The sequence below is a fragment of the Haemaphysalis longicornis genome, unplaced genomic scaffold (assembly GCF_048455015.1).
Source record: "Haemaphysalis longicornis isolate Haplotype H1 unplaced genomic scaffold, Haemaphysalis longicornis Haplotype H1 scaffold_1, whole genome shotgun sequence".
Classification (NCBI taxonomy): domain Eukaryota; kingdom Metazoa; phylum Arthropoda; class Arachnida; order Ixodida; family Ixodidae; genus Haemaphysalis; species Haemaphysalis longicornis.
This window is the reverse complement of record NW_027526203.1, coordinates 235,489,602-235,511,657: the sequence shown is the minus strand read 5'-3', so window position 1 is coordinate 235,511,657 and position 22,056 is coordinate 235,489,602. Positions and strand designations below refer to the sequence as shown.

At 48.0% G+C, this 22,056-nt stretch overlaps 1 protein-coding gene across 1 annotated transcript in view; it reads right to left on the bottom strand.

The window, feature by feature from the left end:
• Window positions 1-611: 611 nt before the first annotated feature.
• LOC144142867 (cholesterol 7-desaturase nvd-like) overlaps window positions 612-22,056 on the bottom strand; it is a 122,918-nt gene continuing 101,473 nt past the window's right edge. The window contains exons 4-6 of the mRNA XM_077674685.1: window positions 13,554-13,867; window positions 2,305-2,586; window positions 612-1,100 (exon numbers count right to left, since the gene is read on the bottom strand). Of these exons, the coding sequence (XP_077530811.1) occupies window positions 936-1,100; window positions 2,305-2,586; window positions 13,554-13,867 (761 nt within the window). The 3' untranslated portion in view covers window positions 612-935. The remainder of the gene's footprint in view (window positions 1,101-2,304; window positions 2,587-13,553; window positions 13,868-22,056) is intronic.

Below are 22,056 nucleotides of genomic sequence, written 5' to 3'. Positions count from 1 at the left end.
GCAAAACAAGCTTATTCGAAGTTCGGAATGAGGCGCCTAACAGCTGAGTTTCATCGGAGTCTGCTGGTGGATGTGAATTTAGGTCGAATCGATCGGTGCCACGGCAGTTTCCGAAAGGTGCTGATAATCTACTTACGCCAGACTGGCCACTGCACACAACAGTGGTCGAACCCCCGTTTTTGCGCTGGCGAACCATTCGTCAAATTGAATGTCGACACAAGTGGTGAACTACTTCAGCCAAATGGTGGGACGTCTTTTTCTCGCAACAGCTGCTTACCTTTAGTGAGAGCGTCCATTTCCTCGGCCTCCGTTTTGTTGCGTTGAACAAGCTTCAATGGACGAACAACCGTGACCGGAGCTTCTGTATCTGAACTTGTCTGCACCATTATTCCGTTCCTCCCTCTCTATAGGGCTTGAACTTGCCATTTGAGGAGTATTGTTTACGTGTCTTGCGTTGCACACTCAACTTCATGTGTCTGACGACGGCCGTTTAATAGATTTGGTTCTGAGATTCTCAAAAATAGGGCTGCTCTGATTAGCGCTGTGGGAGCTAGCTTGGCATTTTGCGCTTAGAAATCCGCTAGGTGTGGTGCTACATCACCAAGGAGAAACTGAACGTGTATAGTTGTGTATTTTATTGACGTACTGTCGCTTTGTTCACTTACCATAAAGAGTTAAAGTTCCCTCCTTATGGTAATGTTAAACGACTTGAAGGTCTCTCTGCTCGCTTGCTGCACGCGTAAAATACAAAGATGCACAAAGATGCACACAGGTGTGACAGCCTGAGGTTAGCCCGTCACAGACTGCGAGCAAATGGTGCCTGTTCAGGTTTCGCTACGTGTGAAGACCGCGAGAACACATGCAATACTGAAACTAAAACCTTGAAAACGCAGGGCTTGTGCCAGCGTGTGCAATCGATGGTGCACGAGGTCGGCTCACCATTCTAAACTATTTTCAACTACATCTCGCCAGGTGGGACTGCTCTCGCTGTAGAACTGGGAAAACCACTTGCGGAAAGACACAATCAAGCGGTCTTCTTTAACCAACGCTGGATGCTTCAGGTAAGTCTTGCGGTTCCAAACTGCTATGTCCCGTTCCACCTGAAAGCAAGCAATAAGTTGTCGTCATCATAGGCTACCAACAAAGGCATAACCACATGAAGCGATTTCTGCTAGCGAAGCGACACGCGGCAGCGACGAGAGTGGTGCCTCGAAAAGGCCCTTTCTCGCTGACGTTTATCGCAACGCTTGAACGCTCGCAATGGTTGAAGCGATAGCTAATGTGAGCAATTCTTGTGAGACCCAACTACACAGGTAGGCAGTTTGTCCGTGGCGAGAGCGCAGTTTCGTCTCCTCGGAACAAACGTAGCGGAGCACGCATCGTGGATATGAGCCTTCTGGGTCCAGCTTCTCGTTGGGAGTTTTGCCACTCGACCACGCCTCCGTGCACATGACTAGGAGCTGTAACCGATTAACTTTCAACGATTTCCTTTCCGACGAGTAAAATTCGTACTCTGCCACGTTTTCTGCCTGGCTGGACAAATCAATTCATTGTAATGAAACCGCTGAGCGTGTGTCTGTGCGTGTCCCCTGCGCGCACGCGGGCGCGACACTGGGTACGAAGGTCCTGGAATTTTGCAATGGGAAGCAAGCGACAACCGTTTAAAGACGCGCTGGCTAAAACGTTTTTATTTATTCTTATAACGCGACGTTATCCACAACTATACACACTGGCAAATATTTGCAACGTTAGGCGGGAGCCTAGTGCACGCTGAACAAAACGCGTGTCGGCATAATTCCTGTCGCCAGCTTAGTCGCTAGCGGCTGTCCTTGCTAAGGGGTTGCATGGGCGAGCAGAAAGTAGGACGGCGGCAACTTCTCAAAACGTCGCTTTGTCGCCTCGATGGCCAAAATCACTTCGTGTGGCTAGCTCTTAAAAATAGTGGTTAAAGGAGTAGTAAACAAAAAAAAAAATCTCCTAAGATGTGAGGCCACACGTGTACGCGCCGAAATATATGCTCTGATCCAACTACAAGAATTTTCGATCCCAACGTGAATATTCGAGGAATCTGTCTTCCCCCAAGGGATAGATGCCCTGTAGTAAAGAAGCCAGCCTAGTAGCTGCCGTATAACAACAAGCTGGGAGACGCCGTTTAGAAGAAGTTGCTCTGGGTTGTTCCGCCCGTGTATGTCTTCTCAGTTCCTCTGTCGTCTTGCGTGGAATGCTACGCGTGTAATTATTTACCGCCCCAACATTTTTCACTACCCGTGGCCGCTGCTCGGTATACAGAGTTGTGAGCCTCACCATGTGGCGAAAGCCGAGCGCGTTGAGCCGTCGGATGAGCCACGGCATCCGAGGCTCCGGGTAGAAGCGGTGCACAAGGCGCACACGGAAGGGCGCCAGCGGCGTCAGCGACTGGACGATGAGGCAGTCCCCGTGCCGGGTGTACAGGCGCATCAGCACGAGCGCGGGCCCCACCTGGAGCACTTCCACTCGGTGCTTGAGGAACTCCGGGCACACGCCCAGCACCGACACGCAGGACGCCACGTCCACAGAGGCCGTGTGGCCACGCGGCGTCCAGTTGGCCTGCGAGAAGGGGTTGAAGTCACGCCTGAAGTCACGCTTGAACACGTCAGACTACGCGGTTATGTGGCGAGAGGGAAGTGGGACACTGTTTCGAAGTGCAGGAGCGGCGTCCCTCAGGACGTTCACGTATCGTACGTTCTTTGGCGTCAGTTTGTATATTACATCGCTAGAAGAAAATGGTGGCCGAATTCACACGCAGTAATAATCCAATGACAACGTTGTAGCATAGCATTTTCTTGCAAGTGAGGCCCACAACACAGGCACTGAAATGAGCATGCCGGAACTGAAACCACAGCTCTCGTCGACAGGCATTTCCTCAAGATGGGGGATGTGAATTGAGGCTGATAAGGGGTGCTAGATGAGCTCACGTATGTTGGATTTTCGTATGAAACCCCTTAGCGCCACCCATACGGATGTGCGGTATCATGGTAGCCCCTCAGAAATGGTCGATCCGAACACTTATAGAGTCTGGAGGAAATTACGCGATTTGTTCGTGATGAAAGTGTCTTAGAAGGTTGACTTATCAAAATGGTCGCATTCAGGGTTGCACTGCTTGCATCCATCGGTGCGATTGAGGCCCAATGTATCTGGATTTGTGAATCGTGGAGGACCGGTGCTCTCTCCAACTGAGGAAATGCTTACGCCAGTGCGGGTGCAGAGAAAGCAGATGCTGTCCCGTTGGTTACATTCGGCAGGAAGGGGGGTATTGTAGGTTTTTGTTACATAAAGTGACGTTTACCAGCTCCAAGACGCGGCGACGTCCCTCCACCACAACTTTACTTCGCCCTTTATACCACCCTCCGAAATGATAGAGTGTTTTAGCATAGCGGGTAGCGTAGGCTATATACGCTGGCATTAGTGGGAACCGTGACTCGACTGCGCATGCGTGAGCTCGTTCCGAACGCTAATTTGGCAGTTTGCTAGCGAGCTAGCGTAGTTACGGGGTGTGTCATGGCCGCCAGCTAAGCCCATCTGCGCCGCTTGCGGCCTCGTTGTCAGCATAGAAAGGCGACACTAAGCGCTTAATCTTTGAATCTTTGAATCTTTGAATCTTTGAATCTTTATTCGACATCAGACTTGTTACAGATGTCCAGAGTACAGGCAAAAAGCCTCAAAGGATTGGGCTTGACGAGGGTCTGTGCCCCTTCGTTTGAAAAGAAATGAAGCACGCGAATTGCGTGGTTGAAAAATATGTAACAATGACACTTCACCCGCAAAAAAAAAAAAAAGAAAATCGTCCCCGAGGAGATCCGAAATACCGACCTCCAAAACACGAAGCATGAATTTAACCTCCCTCTCAGCTTCCCCGCATGATTTCACGAAAAATGCGGCATTCGAAGCTAGGTCGTCAGTGCATACATATTGATGAGGCTAGTTTTTGCCGTGTTTGATGCCGCTGATACCGCTTATTCCTTATGCACGCATCTGGCAGACGACGCCCCTCTTGCTGATAATAGAAATTATGCCGTCCGATCGTTTTCATTTACCGTAATAAGAGGTATCTTGCCCGCCCTTTCTCTCCGAAACGAACCATGGCACCCACGAAACGGAGGAGATCGCCACACGAATGCCATTTATTTTGTGTAATGGCTTTCGAGCAGAAATACCATGGTTGAATTTATGTTTAGGCAGCCGATTACCGTTAGAGAAAAGAAAATGGGATTGATTGGCGGGGGGGGGGGGGGGGGGTTATGAAAGAGTACTCACGGGCGTCGTACGATAATCAAAGTTCTATCTATATTTGACCAGTTTTTTTTTCTTTCTTGTGGCGTATTGTTGCCAGACCATACTCTGCACAAGTATACAGTTTTTTTTTTATATCGAGAACTATACAAAAAAGGGGAAACTTTGTTTCTACGGTTGTCACTACGGTGTGCTTTCATAGGAGATGGGACAGGCGTGTCCGGTCGACATCTTTAATTTGACGAAATTTTTACATATAGCTCCTTGCGCATACGGGAAAATATATCTGAAGTTATTTTGCAGAAAACGATTTTGCCTGTCTAAAAATAGCCCCGAAGCAAGCTCGGGTCCCAGTTGCGCTGAACTAATTTCGTGCGAAATTCCAAACTTGTAGCCCTGTACATCCCAAAATATTGTAGCTATCGTCGCAGGTTTTTTTTCTGGGGTGACTTTGAATACTTTCAAATGAACTGGCATACTCATTTTTGATTTTTGCATAATATCTGTTTGAATGAGAAATTACAAACTTCACACATTTTCAAAAACTGCCAAAATGTTGGGCACTGTTTCTGATCACCCAGACAAGCGAGATGGGTTCAAATACGTTTGTACGATTCCTCCATTCATTCTCATTTGTCACGCCAATTTTAGTTTTTGTAGAAAAAATGGTTCAATCTGAAAAATGCGATGCATTGCAGGTAAGTCGTGCATATTCCTCTAATTGGAAGACCGATACAAAAAAGGGCATCTTCGGCTTCTTTTAAACTTTCGCAAATCAAAGCCCAAGTTATTTTCTATCAGAAGCTTTAAAAATAAATTGCACTATCTTGTAGTTTTGTTGGGAAAAAGCAAGCACGAAATATGACCCTGTAGCTGTGTTGGGCGACATACTAGAGCGACATACCAGACAGAAACATCTATCCCACCTCTGGTGAAAACACCCTAAGGCAGCTGGGTCGCGACCGTGTTCGGCAGGCTATCAGAATCACGCGGACTTTACTCTTTGCAACCACGTTTTCCTCAAACGACATCTGATTTACAATAAGTTTAGTTAGCCAAAGTGGGCGCGCGCCAGGCGTACGTCTTTCAGGCTCTTTTGCCCTCAAAGGCTGATAAGGCGGCCATCCGCCTTCCTGTATGCGCTACGCGCAGAACGATTCCCGCTAGGCTAAAACATGATTTTTGTCCCGTGCAGCCTGATAGGCAATGGCCGTGATAAAAAAAACACGAGAAATAATCGAGGCTCTGTAAATTCATTGGATTCAAGACAACCTTACCAGCATGCCTTGTGTCGCGCTATCGTGAAGTAATTGGAATATCTGTCTGACCGTCAATGAGAGAAGATCAGGAACTTCTAGTGTACTTGTTAGGTCTGTTTTGATGGTATGTGTATTCCCCCGTTTAAAAAAAAATGGGGTATTCCCCCGCTGTTAGTCAGCGCGATGTCTGCGTCCATTCTCTATATCCTGTTGCTGTGCGCTGTGCATGAAGAACGGCGAAAGAGATAATGCGCCCGCGCTTGCTTGCCCAGTCGGGCCACGGCACCCGCTAAGGCTAGCGTAGCGTACGCTGCCCGCTATGCTCAATGATTGATTGATTGATTGTGGGGTTTAACGCGCCGACGCAACGCAGGCGATGAGGCGCGCCGTAGTGGAGGGCTACGGATTAATTTTAACCACCTGGGGATTCTTAACGTGCACCGAAATCTCGTACACACGGGCGTTTTTGCTTTTCGCCCCCATCAGAAAAGCGGCCGCCGCAGCCGGGAACGAACCCGCGACCTCGTGCTCAGCAGCGCAACGCCCTAGCCACTGAGCCGCCGCGGTGGGTCGCTATGCTCAAACACTATTTTGTATACCATTGACATGGTCCGCTGCTGTACAAGTTCCTTATCATTAACCTTCCTGATGCCACAGTACACATGTCCTTAAGGGGGAGGGTTCCCTGCTCCTTTAATGGTGGAAAGTTCACTTCGTAATGGGTTTTGTTGCGGGCACCACGATGCCCCCGCTGGCTGAGGCGCAGGTGGAGCCGGAAGGCGGCACCAAACGCGCCGATGACCCTCACGCTCCAACGCGCATCTAATCTTAGCCCGGCATACACGAGACGACGAGGCGAGGCGATGAAGCAGCAAAACAAAGGAGCTGCGATCCGACGGCCCGACTCATCAACGGCGAAGATGTGGCATTAGATAAATGGAAGAATGGATCATTTGCATCGATGCCGAAACAAGTGACTGCACATACGCGCAGCCGGACGCCATCTTCTCGTACCCAGTGGAAAGTGTACATCGCGGTACACCATTAGCTCGGGTACATACCCTGATTGGTTCATTCTTGCCCAGCTGCTCCTGCGACGCAATACTAGCGTGGACATTGACCGGCAATGTACAATAATTCATCTCCCAGCCAAGGCAATAAGTCTCCGAAGCGGGGACCCATAAGGCGTACTGCTCTAAGGCTCTCTGATTACTACCCCACCCTCCCTATCCTTCCAAGCCTGACGATAAAAACAGGGGGTTTCAACACTCCGAAGCTACAACAATACTATAAGGCGTGCCGCAGTAGAGAGCTTAGGATTACTTTTGACAACCTGGGGATCTTTAACGTGCGCATGAATCTCGATACACGGACGTATTTGATTTTGCGCCTCCATTTGGCAAGCGGCTGCCCCGGCCGGAAATCGAACCCACGTCCTCGGGCTCAGTAGCACAACGGCAACATTTCGCTCAGCGATTTGAAAAAAAGGAAATGGGGATCACATTTGGCAGAACGGGTAATAACAAGGTTCGCAATTTTGAGTGCTTTCGTAGCTGCACGGCTTTTATGTAGGCGGGCCTCATTATCTAAACATTCGGCGCAGGCACCCTGCTAACAGGAACAAAACTGCCCGTGAAAACAAACATAATAAGAAAATTCTGGATTTGAACTGTGATAATATGAGCTGAGACCAAATTCTTACAAGCCATCCCGCATGTTTCCGCGCTTTCCTACCACGGTAGCTGGTTTTTGTTTTCTCCTGGCACTAGCGCCGGCTGGTTCGATCAGCACAGCCATTATGTTCTGTGCCAACGCCCATCTAGCGCTCAACACTGCATTTTGTGTACCTATTTTCTAGCTCTCAATTTCACCACTACGCCTCGCGATGCCTGTGTTTACCTTTCACCGGACGACTATAGGCGTGTCTCAACTGATCACAGTGAAGCAATAATAGTTGCACGGACTTCACAACCCCTTTTCGCGCATGGTCTGAGTTTTTGAAGAAACGGACGACTCCATGGAAACATATCGAATGCGCGCCGTCTTCTTGCAGGCTGCCATGGGCGAATCCGCCGGCCGCGCCCACTCGATTCCCAAGTCTAACGTCATTTCCGGCCGGCCGCAATGGCCGCCCTTTTTTTCCAGCTTCGGTTTCGAATAGAGCATTTTTGATCTTCGTTTAGAATGCAGCGACGCATGTTTTTGCCTCCAAGTTCTGCATGTAGCACCTCTTAGAGTAATACTACCGGAGAGCAGTCCATTTAAGGGGCCTTAAATTTCGTTGCAGTTGTCTTTTAAGGAACTCACATAAATGCCAGTTTTTGAGTCCTAGGAAAAACCAGCATCACGAAAAGTTAGATAAATGAACCTTCAAAGCCGCGGGAGGGTATTAGCCAAAGTATGCCACACATTGAAACAATTCGGGCCCAAACTTCCAAGAAGGCATTGCCGTATACTGCGTAGCATTCATAGTTGAATCGCTTTCGCCGCGCCTTTTGTTCAGCTGACCATGGCGGAGTAGGCCTTATACGTGCGGTGTAATTAAGGGGGCGGTACACCACACTCTATCTGGCTGCGGGGGCCAGTCTTGGACAGAACTACTCGGCATGAAGCCCCCATTTCATCGCCTTCCTTGTTTATACACCTTCCTAATTACTCGAATCCACAGTTTCGTGAATCTCGTAAGTGCGCAGTAACAATCAATAAATTTCGCTCCATAATTCCACCTTTAAATTTCTGTTGACAAAGATCTGGTTTGGCGTACGCGCCTTAAAGCCCTTTCTGCAACAACCCAGAAACTACTGACCACTTTTAAGTGTCGCAGCTTTTCCTCAATGCGACGCACGCATCTCGAATCCACCTTTCGCCGGCTCCACCTTCCGCTTTCAGTATCTGCTATTATTATTTCCCTTGGTGCTTTTGAACTAAGATTTTGACATATATGGTGACAGGCGGGTCAAGCTGTATCTGCCTATCTATTTTCTTCTGTACTTCACCGTAATAGTCACGTACGTATTTGTTATTTTATTTTATTTATTTGTTTGATAGTTTATTTGTTTGTGTGTTTGTTTCTTTCTATAATTCATTTTATTTTCTCTCTCTCTCTCTATGAAGATTATTTTAATAAAATAACCTCCCCTAAGTGCATTTTTAATTCAAAGAACGTACTTTATGCTAACCTTGTGTTTTGACTTTAACGGGCCCAAAGCTTTCTTCATGGTGAACAATGCCACCTATGAGCCCGCCGCGATCCGGAAAGTTGCTTGCCTGCATATACTTTGTTTTCATCCCTAATGTTGTGGTGCAAGTGTGCTTTGCAGCGATCTCGTCGCCAAGTGCTGAAGTCGGTTTCAGTAATGCGACGCGAAAAAAAACAGACGGCAGAGAAGTGACGCCCAGAAATTGACTGCAAAAAAAGCCTACAAGTAGTCCACCAAGATATGTTTCGCATATAAAAACTGTACAGCATGGTCGTAGGTGTAAGGGCTTTTGAAAGCACCGCATAATAATTGCTCTTCGCGCTTACAAACCTATTAAATCAGTCCCGTGAAAAAAAAAACGCACACAGGCTGTCTAAGCATTCTACTTCGAGACTTAATTAATACGAGAACACACTTCGCCTTTGCCCAGAAAAAAGCTTCCAAAATGCAGTGGTGTAAGCGATAGATAAGCGTGGATTATCACACAGCACTGCTGACGGCATCTGTAATAAGTGCCCCGAAGCAATGAAATACCGCTAGCTGAACAGGTCGAACAGTGCAAGTGTCGCGTCTCGTTACTCCCACTGGGCGCCTCATTCACTGGCGTTCGCTGCGTAGATAGTTTCACCGACGTTCGCTGCGTAGATAGATGACGTCATATTTGCGTCAGCCGTGCCAAACAGCGTCGCTGTGGCTCTCACAACCCACGTGCGTCCACGCTTGTGCACCCGCATGGCTCTGCCGCAAGGAACAACAGCTCGCCTCTTGGCGAAGCTCAAATTAGAGCCTTGGTCGTGGAAACCAACCTTGCAGCAGTGACACGTCTTCCCTCCTAATAGCACCAAAACAACTTTGAATTTGATTGCAGCAGCATTTACGAGGAGCTTGGTGCCTGGTCCACCGGAACGAAGTCTGCGGCTGCTCCTCGTGGCTGTCAAGCAGCGCTGCTACTCGGAAGCGGCCGGGCTAGACAACGTGTTTAATGCCGGGAGAACAGCGGCTGATTACCGTCGCGGGCTCTAAGGTCCCGGAAAGACGCTGAAAGAACAACTCCGCACAGCAATTTACAGTCTTGCTCCCCGCGTGCCTTGTCCACCCCTGCCTAATTCGCTCAAACGAGAGAAGGGAGACGCCCACAGAATTAGGATGACCGTCCACGGTCTGTGAGTGGCTAACGAGTCTGGCTGTTGAGCCCGAAGTCGCGTGCTCGGTGCCGGCCGCAGCGGCTGGTGCTTTCGTGGAGACAAAAGCCACGTGTCGAGATTTAGGCCGAGAGTTTGGCTAGGACGTTATAAGGGGCCTAGGTGGCGTAAATTATTTCGTAGTCCCCCACTACGCCCACTTCACAACCAAGATGTAGTTTCGGGGACGGGCAGGGAAGAGGTTTCGAGCAGGAAAGGAAGGATAGCGTGCGGAATCGAAATCCGTATTCAGCGCACATGCAACAGCCATTATGGCTGAATGCCTATCGCGGCTGTCGCAATGAGGGGGAAAAGGGGAAGTGCCACAATTTTCGGCAAATAATAAATGCAGAGCTTTGACCCCAGTTCAGCGCCATATCCGGCGGAATGTCTCGCGTGGCTGCCGGACGGATGGTAGAAGGTGGTGATAGGGAGAAAAGCAACTGCAGCCAGAGAGACGCGCTTAGCCAGTGAATTCAATTCGACTATTTCCCCCGTGCGCAGTATCTATGCGGCTTATTGCCCCTCGCGGCAGGCAGACTGAGGGGAAAATAATGGCGTGACCTACGATTTGGCAGACATTTGGGGCCACATTTCCGTGTGTTTTCTCAGCATGCGGATGGCCTTATGCATCTGAACCTTACGCAGAGATGGCTCCTGCTCCATCTGCGCGTCGGACACTGGAAACTAAATGTCTTGCGAAGAGAAGCCAAGGTTCGCCCAGACGGCCTCCTTGGAAGCGGTGGACACATTACGGGAGTTGGTGAAGGGACGCAACGCAGTGCGAATCGCGTTCTACGCATGTTTCGGGAAGAGCACGTGATCGGCGGCTTGCCGGATTGAAAGAGGCCGATTCATTGGCTAACTCAGGGACAACGCCGTAGCCGCATCCTCTGTGTCGCCGGACACTCGTGAGTCAATGGATAACTCGGCACGTAATGTATCCTCACTCAGCACTGTGTTCCACATGCTGAAAAATTGTTACCCTTCTCAACCACGAAGATAATGTCGTTTCTTTTGCTGGGGCGGCGCGTTTGTATACTACCTGAACAATTTCGGTAATACACAGCTTTGCTGTGGTTAGAGCGACGGTAAGGCGACGCCTTACCGTTAAGGCGACGCCTTCGGTATTTCTAAAACCGAATTTCAGTAGAAAACCGAAAACCATATCAGCATTTTAAAGACAAGACTTCCAACGTAAAAATAAAAACTAAACTCTTCTGTATTTTCAGAAACCAGGTACAGTATACCCCTTGAGACATCCGTGGCGGTCAGCTAAATTATTTCACTTCTTCCTGGAGCAAGGGAACCTAAGGCCAAAGAGCGCCAAAACAATTCGTTTGTGGTCTTCGTATCATATCAGCTGACGAAGCGTTTAATTGTGTCACTGTGATGGGCTTTAAGAGTCAGTGTATGCGTGTATGAATTCCTTTATATATAAAAAAAGCAAGACGGTCGTGATGGTAAATGACAATAGCAAGGGTTGGGGATGGAGTAGTGACCCATGCTACTTGGTCTAGCAGGGCAATGACGGTCCCGATTGATACGAGCGTGCCGTCAGTACTACTATCATGTCTTTGTAGGTATGACGGGGCAGAATAGGCTTGAGGGGCACAAGATTAATTTCGAAAGTCCTGTTTTTTTTTTCAAGGTAGATTAAAAGACGTTGTGTCGAAAACATCTGTTCATCTGCAACAAGCAGTAAAGGACGAAAAGAAATTCGATGCGTATGAAGTTCACGGAAGGGCAGGCGTTTTGAATTGTCCAAACCCGTACGTCCAAAATTTCCATTGTCCAAAATTTTGCACACCGGCAGCCAATCGGTGCACGTGTCACATGTGAGCGATAAGCCCCGTTTATAGCGCGGGAGTGGGTGACCTTTGTGGGACCTGCATAAGGTAGTTTCGCTATATCTATTTGTTCGTCTGCACAACGCTGCCTGCATAACGTTCCCTGTCGTGTCAGCGGAAAATGGTGAAAGAGCCACTATCCTGTTACCGTCTCCTGTCCTTTACCGTTCTCTAGCCTGCACGTGTGCTTTGGTCTCAGGCAGCGTCACTTCGAGAAAACTGTATCAAACAATTTACGGAATTTGTCCACATTTTGCTATGTGGCGATCCCACGCTTCCCTGCATTTCTCCGTGTTTGCTTGTCAAGCTCGAGCAGTGACGTAAGGCAAAGAGTACCTCAATGCACGCGCGTCGCCAAGGCGGCACCGCTGGCATCGACGCACCGTGGGACACACGCTTGCCCGCTACTACCACGGATAAGCAGCCGAACTAGGCGTCCCTACTGGTTCCATAGGAAAGCGGGTCACGCGGCCGGCAATATTATACAGGCGGCGTCGGTCTCTAAAAGTAACAACCTACTTGTGGTTTTATCACGTGCGGTTAGTTGTGCATGTCTTATTTGGTTGTTCCTGCCAGCATTTGCGAAGTTCCTTCCGTATGTGTAGCCTCTAGTTCTGGTAGAGAACCTGCTCGAAGGTTAACGAAGTGCGTAATCCAGCTAGAGCCGGTTAATCGTCGGCGATTTCATTTTCCGAATGCCGCTGTTTCTGAAAGCCCAGCACACTATTGCCATTAACTTTGAGGCATAAGCAAACAACATGAAACTGATAATGCCCTTTAGGACTGTATTTTTATTTCGTTTACAATAAACGCCCTTCGACAGTCGTTAATTAAAGCATAATCTTTTGTAGTATTTTGGTGTTTATAATTCGTTGCACAGCGATCGGAATTCTGCTGTGAAAATACTGGTATCCGTGTTCATTTTCTTTGTAGGGATAAAACTGGAGCCATGTACAGCTCAGGATACAGCAGATAAAAACTTACAGGTGTCTGTGTAAAAAGAAGCGCATGGTGCTTATCCTGTATGTGTGAAAAATGCTCTAAGAACATTTCCCCTTGCGCATGCTTTTGTCATTTTTCAAAAGCACATGTCCCAGGCGACAAGTCCCAAGAAGCCACACGGTCCCCTGCTACGTATATCTTGCTCGTGTCTTTGCCCGGGAACCTGAAGTTCTTCCTTTCAATGCTGACTCGAAAAGAGAATTACATTGGAATTGATGATCAATTTAATAACAAATTCCTGGCTGAAGTACCTCTGGTGATGCGATTTAATCGGGGATGATCCTCCGTTTATATTTCCTTCAAAGCATGCATCAGGGCCCCATAGGTGCGCTGGTGCTCTAAGTCCAGTCATCACACTGGACATACAAGCTTCGGACGGGGCTCGTCCGGAAAGCTCCAGACGTAAGGCGGAGCACTAAATGCAGCAGTGGATCCAACATTTTTAATTTAGTTTTAATGGCGGACCCATGCACTACATCCACGTAATCCAAGCTCGACCCCACGCCCAAGGCAATAGAACAGCTCCAAAGCCACTTCGCCCGGCTAAAATGTGTAAGTACGCACGCAGACAAGAGAAAGACGAGCGAACATAAGTATGCATTGTGCCTGGAAAACTGCGATTGATCCAGACCACTTCCGAAAGCTTAGCTGCGTAGTGTGAGCGTGGCGTTACAGGGAAGTTTAAATACGGAGAATTCAGACATGGCTGTCAGTAGCGTCGTGGCGCACTGTATCCTTAATTCCTGGCGTGACGGAGCATGCACTAGTGTATGGCGTCAATGGCCTCCTTGCCTGCCACGAATGGTTGACCAGTCGGCCCCACCACGAGTCTCCCAGTGTGCGCTTGAACTGTTCAGTGGTGAGGAAACACGAGGCCTTGTGAACGTGATTGAAGTGGCCCAGGTCGGCCCCGTTCTCGGCGATGTCCTGCATGTGGGCCTCGACCACGTGCTCGAACCGGTGCTCCTGTCTCCATGAGCCACGCTCCACTTCGGGCACGTCCGGCAGCTGCCACGATGGTGACGCGCCGTCCGCATGGTACCACACGAACACCAGACCGAGGACCTCGCGAGACTCCCACTTCTTGGCGCGGACAAATTCGGGAACTGGAATGAAACAGCGCAGTAGCAAATGTGGGGCCCCGTTTTAGTACGTTGTGCCCACAGCAGCTTTCCTGAGCGGACGAACAGTGATGCGAAACCGCTAAGCTGCGAAAACTGCTGGCATGATGTCTGCATGTCAGCACTGTCCAACGAAAGGGAAACGTTAGGCATCATTGAGGCGAAAAATACGAACGTAAACGAGAGAACCAGCGTTCTTTTATGATTACATGTCGAATGCGATTTTACAATAGCAAAAGAAAAGAAAGCGTGCGTTAAAACCGGCGTCGAAGACAGGCGAAATAAAATCAAGCACAAAAACAAACGATGTCAACTCAAGCTGTTTCACCTCAACAAAAACAACAGATAAATTATGGCACACACTTCAGACTGCCTTAGGGTGGGATTGCGAAAGCTTTACATTTTATTTCAAGCTCTGTGATCCTCCACGTGAAATGGGAGTTCTGTCGTTGTTATGTTCTCTTCCGTTGCAACAATATCTTCGTCGCAGGAGGAATACATGTCTGGCGCGTAATCTTCGCGTCATAGCGGTTGCAGTGGTGTCTGCTGGTGGTCGTTCTAGCTGCAAAGAGCACCTGCCTTCGGTGCTCGCTGCAGTGCCTGCACCTGCAGTGCGGGATTTTTGTGTCCCGTTGTATCTTCTTCTAAGGTGTACTTCCATGGGCGACCACGTTTCACAGCCGAGGTAGACGCTTCAAAGTCCACCACTTTGAGGACAGCAGAAACATACAAAAATGTTTATTTATTTATTTGTGTATTTATTAGAATACCCTCAGGGCATGTAGGGTATTGCAGAGGGGGTGGGTACATTTCATAATACACAAAGGAATAAAGACAAGGAAAAAAAACAAAGAAAAGAAACAAGTGTCAGAAGCACAAATTACGAAAGCAACATAAATCAACTAAAAAAAAGAATGTATATGTAGTAAGAAATCAAGCAAATAAACCACAAGGCTATACAAAAATTGCTGAGAAATTCCAGTATTGAACAATAAAGGGTCTGTTATCGTTACAACGGAAGAGGGGAGGTGGTTCCAATCGGCACATGTTTTCGGTAAGACGGCTGCTGAAAAGAATTTCGTGCGGCAAAACGGAATGGCAACCTTATACTGGTGATCATTGCGTGATGAGTGGTATGATGGTTTTGAAATGAGGTCTCGCCTCATTGATGGGTTGTGAAAAAATATCTTACGAAAAAAATGAAGTCGCGCCAGTTTCCTCCGGACAGTTAAATTGGGTAGGTCAAGGTTATATTTCATTTGTGATATGCTAGCAGTACGGGAATAATTAAAACAAATAAAACGAGCTGAGCGGTTCTGAACAGATTCTAACGCGTTGATTAGATTGTGCTGCACGGGATCCCATATAGCGGATGCGTACTCAAGATTTGGGGGAATTAGTGATCGGTATAGTGGAATTTTGAGGGAAAGTGGAGCGCGAGAAAAGTTGCGGCGCAAGTATCCCAGCCTTCGGTTAGCGTTATTGCAGATGTAGGTAAGATGCGTGCGCCAAGATAGGTTGATTTATTGTAGCGGTTAGCGCGCCGACGCAACGCAGGCGATGAGGCGCGCCGTAGTGGAGGGCTCTGGATTAATTTTAGATGCAACGCATCTCTTTAACTCGCCTTGTCCCTCCGGTGTCTCCCGGCGTCCGTAGTCCGCATCCCTCCCCCATTCTCCTCGCCGCGCCAGCTGCGCGCTAACGCCGCTCTCACCGCAGTGCCCTCCCCCATTCTCCTCGCCACGCCAGCTGCGCGCTAACGCCGCTCTCACCGCAGCGCCATCTGCGTGTTAGCGCTCGCTCCCGTCGCCGTGCCAGCTGTGCGTCAGCGCGCGTTAGCGCTCGGTTAAACATCGAACACATGCGCATGCGCTGCTCTCTCTCATTCGCCTAACCGTTAACGCGCGGTACATATAAACGCGGTAACTGCGCCGCTCCGCTCAGTCGTTCCGCCGCTCCGATGACATCCGATGACTACCGATGATTTGAATGGAGACTAACAGGCCTGCTATCGCGATGGTCGGCGCAACCGTACGTAATATAAAGGAAACAACAACAAATTGACACGCTAAATGGAAACAACATAACGGAAACGCAACGGAAACCCCACGATGTGTCGCATCTACCCATGGTTCCCCTCGCGGGAAGATGGGGTAATTTTTTACCACCTGGGGATCTTTGACGTGCGCCGAAATCTCGTACATACGGGCGTTTTTGCTTTTCGCCTCCATCAGAAAAGCGGCCGGCGCGGCCGGGGATCGAACCCGCGACCTCGTGCTCAGCACACAACGCCTTAGCCACTGAGCCACCGCGGCGGGTGCCAAGATAGGTTGTTGGTAATATAAACGCCGAGGTACTTATATGAAGAGACATGCTGGAGAGGGACTACGTTAATTCTGTAGGTACAAGCTGGAGATATAGATCACAGGGTTATTGTCATGCACTTAGATTTGTTAGAGTTGAGAGTCATAAGCCATTTATTGCACCAGGCCGAGACAGTCTCAAGGTCTGCCTGTAGGAGTTGGTTATCTGATTCGTTGGGTATTTCGCGGTAAAGGACACAATCGTCTGCAAATAGCCTTATACAGGAGTTAATACTGTCGGGGAGATCATTAATATATATACGGAAAAGTAAAGGGCCTAGAACGGAACCTTGCGGTACGCCATTTAGAAAGAGGTGAGTTATAGTCATTAGTTGTTAGAAACTGAGTGCGATTATTCAAAAAGCATTCAATCCATTTAAGAATGTTCGGGTCAATGTTTAAGGCACAAATTTTCAGCAGGAGTAATTGGTGAGGTATAGTGTCGAAAGCTTTTTGAAAGTAAAAAAAATGCAATGTACAAATGAGCCGCGATCTAAACCTGATGCTATCTCATTAGTAAAATATGGAAGTTGGGTTTCGCATGATTAACTTTTTCGGAATCTGTGCTGGTAGGGAGCAAAAAAAGAGTTGGATTCTAGAAATGAGACAAGGTTGGAGTAAATTATATGTTCTAACATTTTACAAGGAACACTGGTTGGGGAAACTAGTCTGTAACTGAGAGGAGACTGTGTGTTACCAGACTTGTGCAAAAGGACCACCTTCCCCACTTCCCAGTCAAGCGGCAAAGTGGAGCTCTGAATAGATTGCGAAAAGATTAGGGACAAATAAATTGATGATTACAATGCAGTATTTTTTAGAAACTTTGAGTTGATTTCATCTACGCCACAAAAAGAGGATAACTTAAGGTTGTGAATTAAATGTTGCACTCCAATGGCATCAATGGTCACAGGATACGTAGATAAAATATAACAACTAGGCATTTGTGGCAACGCAGAAGCAGAACAATTAAAAAAAGAAGTAACATTTTTGCAATGCAACAGTCTTCACAGAGAACTGCCCATCTGAACTGCCCATCGCTGCCCGTCTGAGTTCGTAAGCGAAATGTTTTTCTTTTCACTAGGTTTAACAGTTTTCCAAATCTTAGAAGGGTTGGTTGTATGAATTGAGGGAAGGGCATTATTAAGAAAAACGCGCTTGGCTTCCTTTATAGCTGCTCTGTATTCGGAAAGAACGGATTTGTACACGTGCCAACTGGCGAACGAGTTAGTCTGCTTTGCCTGACGGAACAACCGTTTCTTTTTATTGTGCAATTTTTTAAAATCAGTTGAGAACCAAGGGGAGCGTTGGCGGCCCTTGATAACGTATGTGGGAATGTATCGTGTGATTAAAGATTCAACTTTCATTCTGAACAAGTTCCGTACGCAGAGACATACAGAAACACACAATGCTGCATTGTCCTTTCAATTATGTTGAAAGCTATGCATTTAATATTTTTTTCTTTTTTTTCGGCAAGTTGCAGATGTTTGTGCCGCTTGATTGTTATTCCTTGTCTAGAATCTTTTAGTGTTTCGTATTGATTTTGTATAATTTACACCACGAAGCAAATCGTTCGGACAAATTTATGTTGCCTGCCATTGAATTGAAAAATGGTTTAATAAAATTTACGTTTTTGTTGTTCGCAATTTTTGTATATTGTATGTGTACATATTCTGTTCTGTTATGTCACGAGACTGCATAACGTGTTGATGTTGTCATTGTCGTTGCTGCCAAGTAACGGTTTGCTGAGCCTCGTCAAGCTGCTACTGCAGCTTTTAGCTCAGCAACCTAGCCAGAAATACGAGTAAAATAAAAATGAATTGAATTGAATACCAGCTTCATTATACTTTTCCAACTGACTTGTTTTCTTCTGAGTGCTACGGTGAGGCTTTCCAAATGACCTTTTTAGCAACGCAATCGCACGTTTAGTATGCACGTGCGTGCTCCCCTACTTCTGTAATTACAATGCTGAAATTAATCATTTACGCTTCTACTGGTAAGTTTGTGTCCCGTTATCATCCCTGTTATCATTTTTCCTCTGCGTCCTTTCCTTCTCCAGGTTACAATGACTCAAAGGCTTTTCCAATTGGCCTGGTTAGCCCTATACGCTCTTATCGTAAAAACGTATTGCTACTATCCTAATCACCCTCCTCGAAGTACTCCTTTAGGCCTCCATGTGTGCGGTTTTGCCCTCTTATTAACATAGTCATGGCACTTTTGCATCTGTAGCGTTTTCGTTTTCTTTTCGATGTTCTTCTCTGTCTGGGTGCTGTTTTCTTTTGTACCCTTCTTCGCCATGGTAAGCCCTACATATTCGCTATTAGCGTAAACATACTTCGGTGCGTCTGTAATTAGCATGCTCAAATTAGTGTTGTGGGCCTCAATACATGTGGCTAGCCCACGTTTCTTACTCAGAGGCCACACCGCGTTCGGGGGTCCAACTATGTTCGCTAAAGTCAAGACTCGGCAATGGTGCAGAGGATGCGCGTTGGACTCGCATTTTCCTGGACGTGGGTTAGATTCCACTTCATTTTCTTCCCTTTGCTTACATTCTGTTTGCGCTGCCAGCCATTTTTCGGACCATCTTTAGCTCACACCAATGCCGGACGCCGCGTTTTCGCTTAATGGGACATGTAATGCTTTCGCACTAAGTACGACGCGCACTGTCCCAACAGCCGACGCGCGAACTTCGCGAACGCGGGGAAGTCGAATTGAATAAACTGAACTACAGCAAGGATTGCCTATGTATGCGGCCTGCAAGGGGGGCAGTTTGGGCGAATTGGCTTCGCAGGATTATAGTTAAACGCTCAAATTTAGACGAAGACAAGCGGGAAGAAAACGACGACCCAAAGTTCTAACATCAAGGGAAGATTCAAACAACCAGACAGATTATAGAAGCGGCCGAAATCTCTTCGAGAAACGCCTCATACAAACTCAAGCATGGTCACTGTAATCGTGGAACGATCTAACAAATCGAGAAACCTTAAAAGACGTTGCCATGAGGTGGGCCAAGCTGTACGCATCAAGGGTCAGCCACGCGCCGATAGGTAATACAGTTATTCTGGGGAGAACGTTTGAGTGAGTTTGAACAGTGCACTGTGATCGGCCGGCACAAGAATCAAACAACCAGATAGATTATAGAAGCGGCCGAAATCTCTTCGAGAAACGCCTCATACAAACTCAAGCATGGTCACTGTAATCGTGGAACGATCTAACAAATCGAGAAACCTTAAAAGACGTTGCCATGAGTGTGCCAAGCTGTACGCATCAAGGGTCAGCCACGCGCCGATAGGTAATACAGTTATTCTGGGGAGAACGTTAAGGACGAAACACTGACGCACTGTTCTCCTCACATCAGTATATCAGCCGCTTCGAAAATGTCTCTATGTGTTTGATTTCTGTTCCAGCCGATCCCAGGCCGAAACCGAGGCATGGCCGCACCGTTGGCAGTGGATGCTTAAGTGACCGCTACCAACGTTAGAAGTAATGCCGTTGCGGTCACACAGCCTGTCATTTAGGTCCCGGCCAGCCCGCCTCACATATCGCTTGTTGCGGAGGGCAAAGGGCCACCGAATAAACTTGTTACATACACTGCACAAATATTCGCGGGTGCTGCCTGTAACTTTCCTCCAGAGTCGTGACAACTTGCCAGTGGCGGAAAAGACTTCTTTCACCGCTGAATTCTGACCATTGGTATAGCGGCCATTAAGGCATCCACTGCAAACGGTGCGGCGGCGTGCCTCAGTTTGAACAGTGCACTGTGATCGGCCGGCACAAGAATCAAACAACCAGATAGATTATAGAAGCGGCCGAAATCTCTTCACATCAGCAGAGCAGTGCGTCACTGTTTCGTTCTTAACCTTCTCACGGAAAGAACGGTATCATCTATCCGCACATAGCTGACACCGGCAGTGTACAAGTCAGCGTTCCACACGACAACATCTTTTTAAGGTTTCTGGAGTTCTTAGATTGTTTCACGATTACAGTGACTATAGTATCAGTATGCGGTGTCTCGAAATAAAAATAGCAGCACTCTCTGTCGTCGTCCCCTGATCGTTGCCCCCCTTCGTAAGTTTCCCCTTTCAACTAGGGCCTACGGCTTCAGTGAGAAAGAAAGGGGTGAGCAGAACACGAGGATGTCTACATAAGAGAAAGAGCAATGCGCTGGCCAGGGGGGCGAAAATTAAGCCGAGGCCGCTCTGCGTGCGAGGATTAGTTCAGGAGCGAGTTAATCACACGTCCGAACTTCTCGGCGAATGAGGAGAGCAGTGGGCCGGAGGATAGTCCTCTACTGCAGTAAAGAGGTAAATAACGATCGCGAAACGAAGTGACCTGGCAGAGAAGAGCCGTGGTCTAAACTTCTGGCTTTGCAACACTCCAAATAGGAGCCACCGGTGCAGCTCTGATTCCTTTTGCTCGCGCTATATTGAACTATAGAACTAGCGCTAATGGTACAGCGACCAGGGAGCGGGAGAGCTTCTCTGCCTTCACTCCCTTGGCATTTCCTTCCGCATTCCTGTGAGGTGGAGCGAATGCACCGGGTTTTCCGATCGCCTCCTGCGAAGTTTTGATGGGCTAAGCCCGAGAAGGGGCGTGACCTTCTGTAAAAGAAGGCATAGCCCAGAATGGTGGTGGAAGTAGGATCGCGCGCATTATAATGATAGTGAGATGTATAAATGTTTGAATTTGCGGGCTTTTTTTTCTCGTATGCCTGTTAAAAGTGAGGTTGTAACCGTTTGCTGTACAACCCCTTTAAAAAAACATGGCTATAGAAGCTCTTTGATACGCCACAAAAAAATACACAAAATTATACTTCCTTCAACGCCCAAGGTAACGTTGGAGTAGTAAGGCGGCAGTCTTCTATAGTGCGCTACGCGCTTTCAGTTGGCAGGAGAATGCTGCAGTTAAACAGCTGTAACCCACTATCTAGTACACGCAGTTTCAGACAGTGCACTACACTCGCCCTTGGAGATCACCTATAACGAAGACAAGCTTTATCTGATTCGGTAACACAGAAAATCAAGTGATATCAAGCCACCTCTTCCGCGGCGATTCCCGGCAGCGGCGGCCGCTTTTCTCATGTAGGCGAAAAGCGAAAACGCCCGTGAGTATTTCGGCGCACGTTAAAGGTCTCCGGGTGGTCAAAGCTAATCCGGAGCCCTTCAGTACGGCGCGCCTCATCGCCTGTGTAGCGTCAGCGTGTTAAACACCACAATCAATCAATCAATCAATCAATCAATCAATCAATCAATCAATCAATCAATCAATCAATCAATCAATCAATCAATCAATCAATCAATCAATCAATCAATCAATCAATCAATCAATCAACCTTTTACTAACTTTAGAATAGAGTTAAGCTGAGTTTACAACCGGCCGCTGCTTCGCATCGATTACTCACTTGTTCAGGATGGTACACCGACCATCTCGGCAGCCACGACAAAAGTTCGATATGCAACAACCTGCAACGATATGCCGCAAGAATATTGGGGACAGTAATTCACAGCCTTGGAAAGCCGCTCGCGCCGAGGCCCCATCTGGACGCCTCCGCGAACGTGTACGCTCGCCTTAATCGTCCTTCCACTCATTGCGACAAGTCCTGCAAATCGTGCCTCGGGATCTCGTTGCGGCGACCGCTTACATTACTTCGCCTCTCTCGGGCGTTACTCACGGGGACCTCCCCAGTTTTCTTTCCTTTTCGTTATTACGTCGTCGCGGCCGCAATTAAGTCGGCGACCGCGTACGGGCCTCATACGGAGCCGGCATGCGGGCAGCGGATGCACGCGGAGGGCTAAAATTGGCGTATAATTTGCT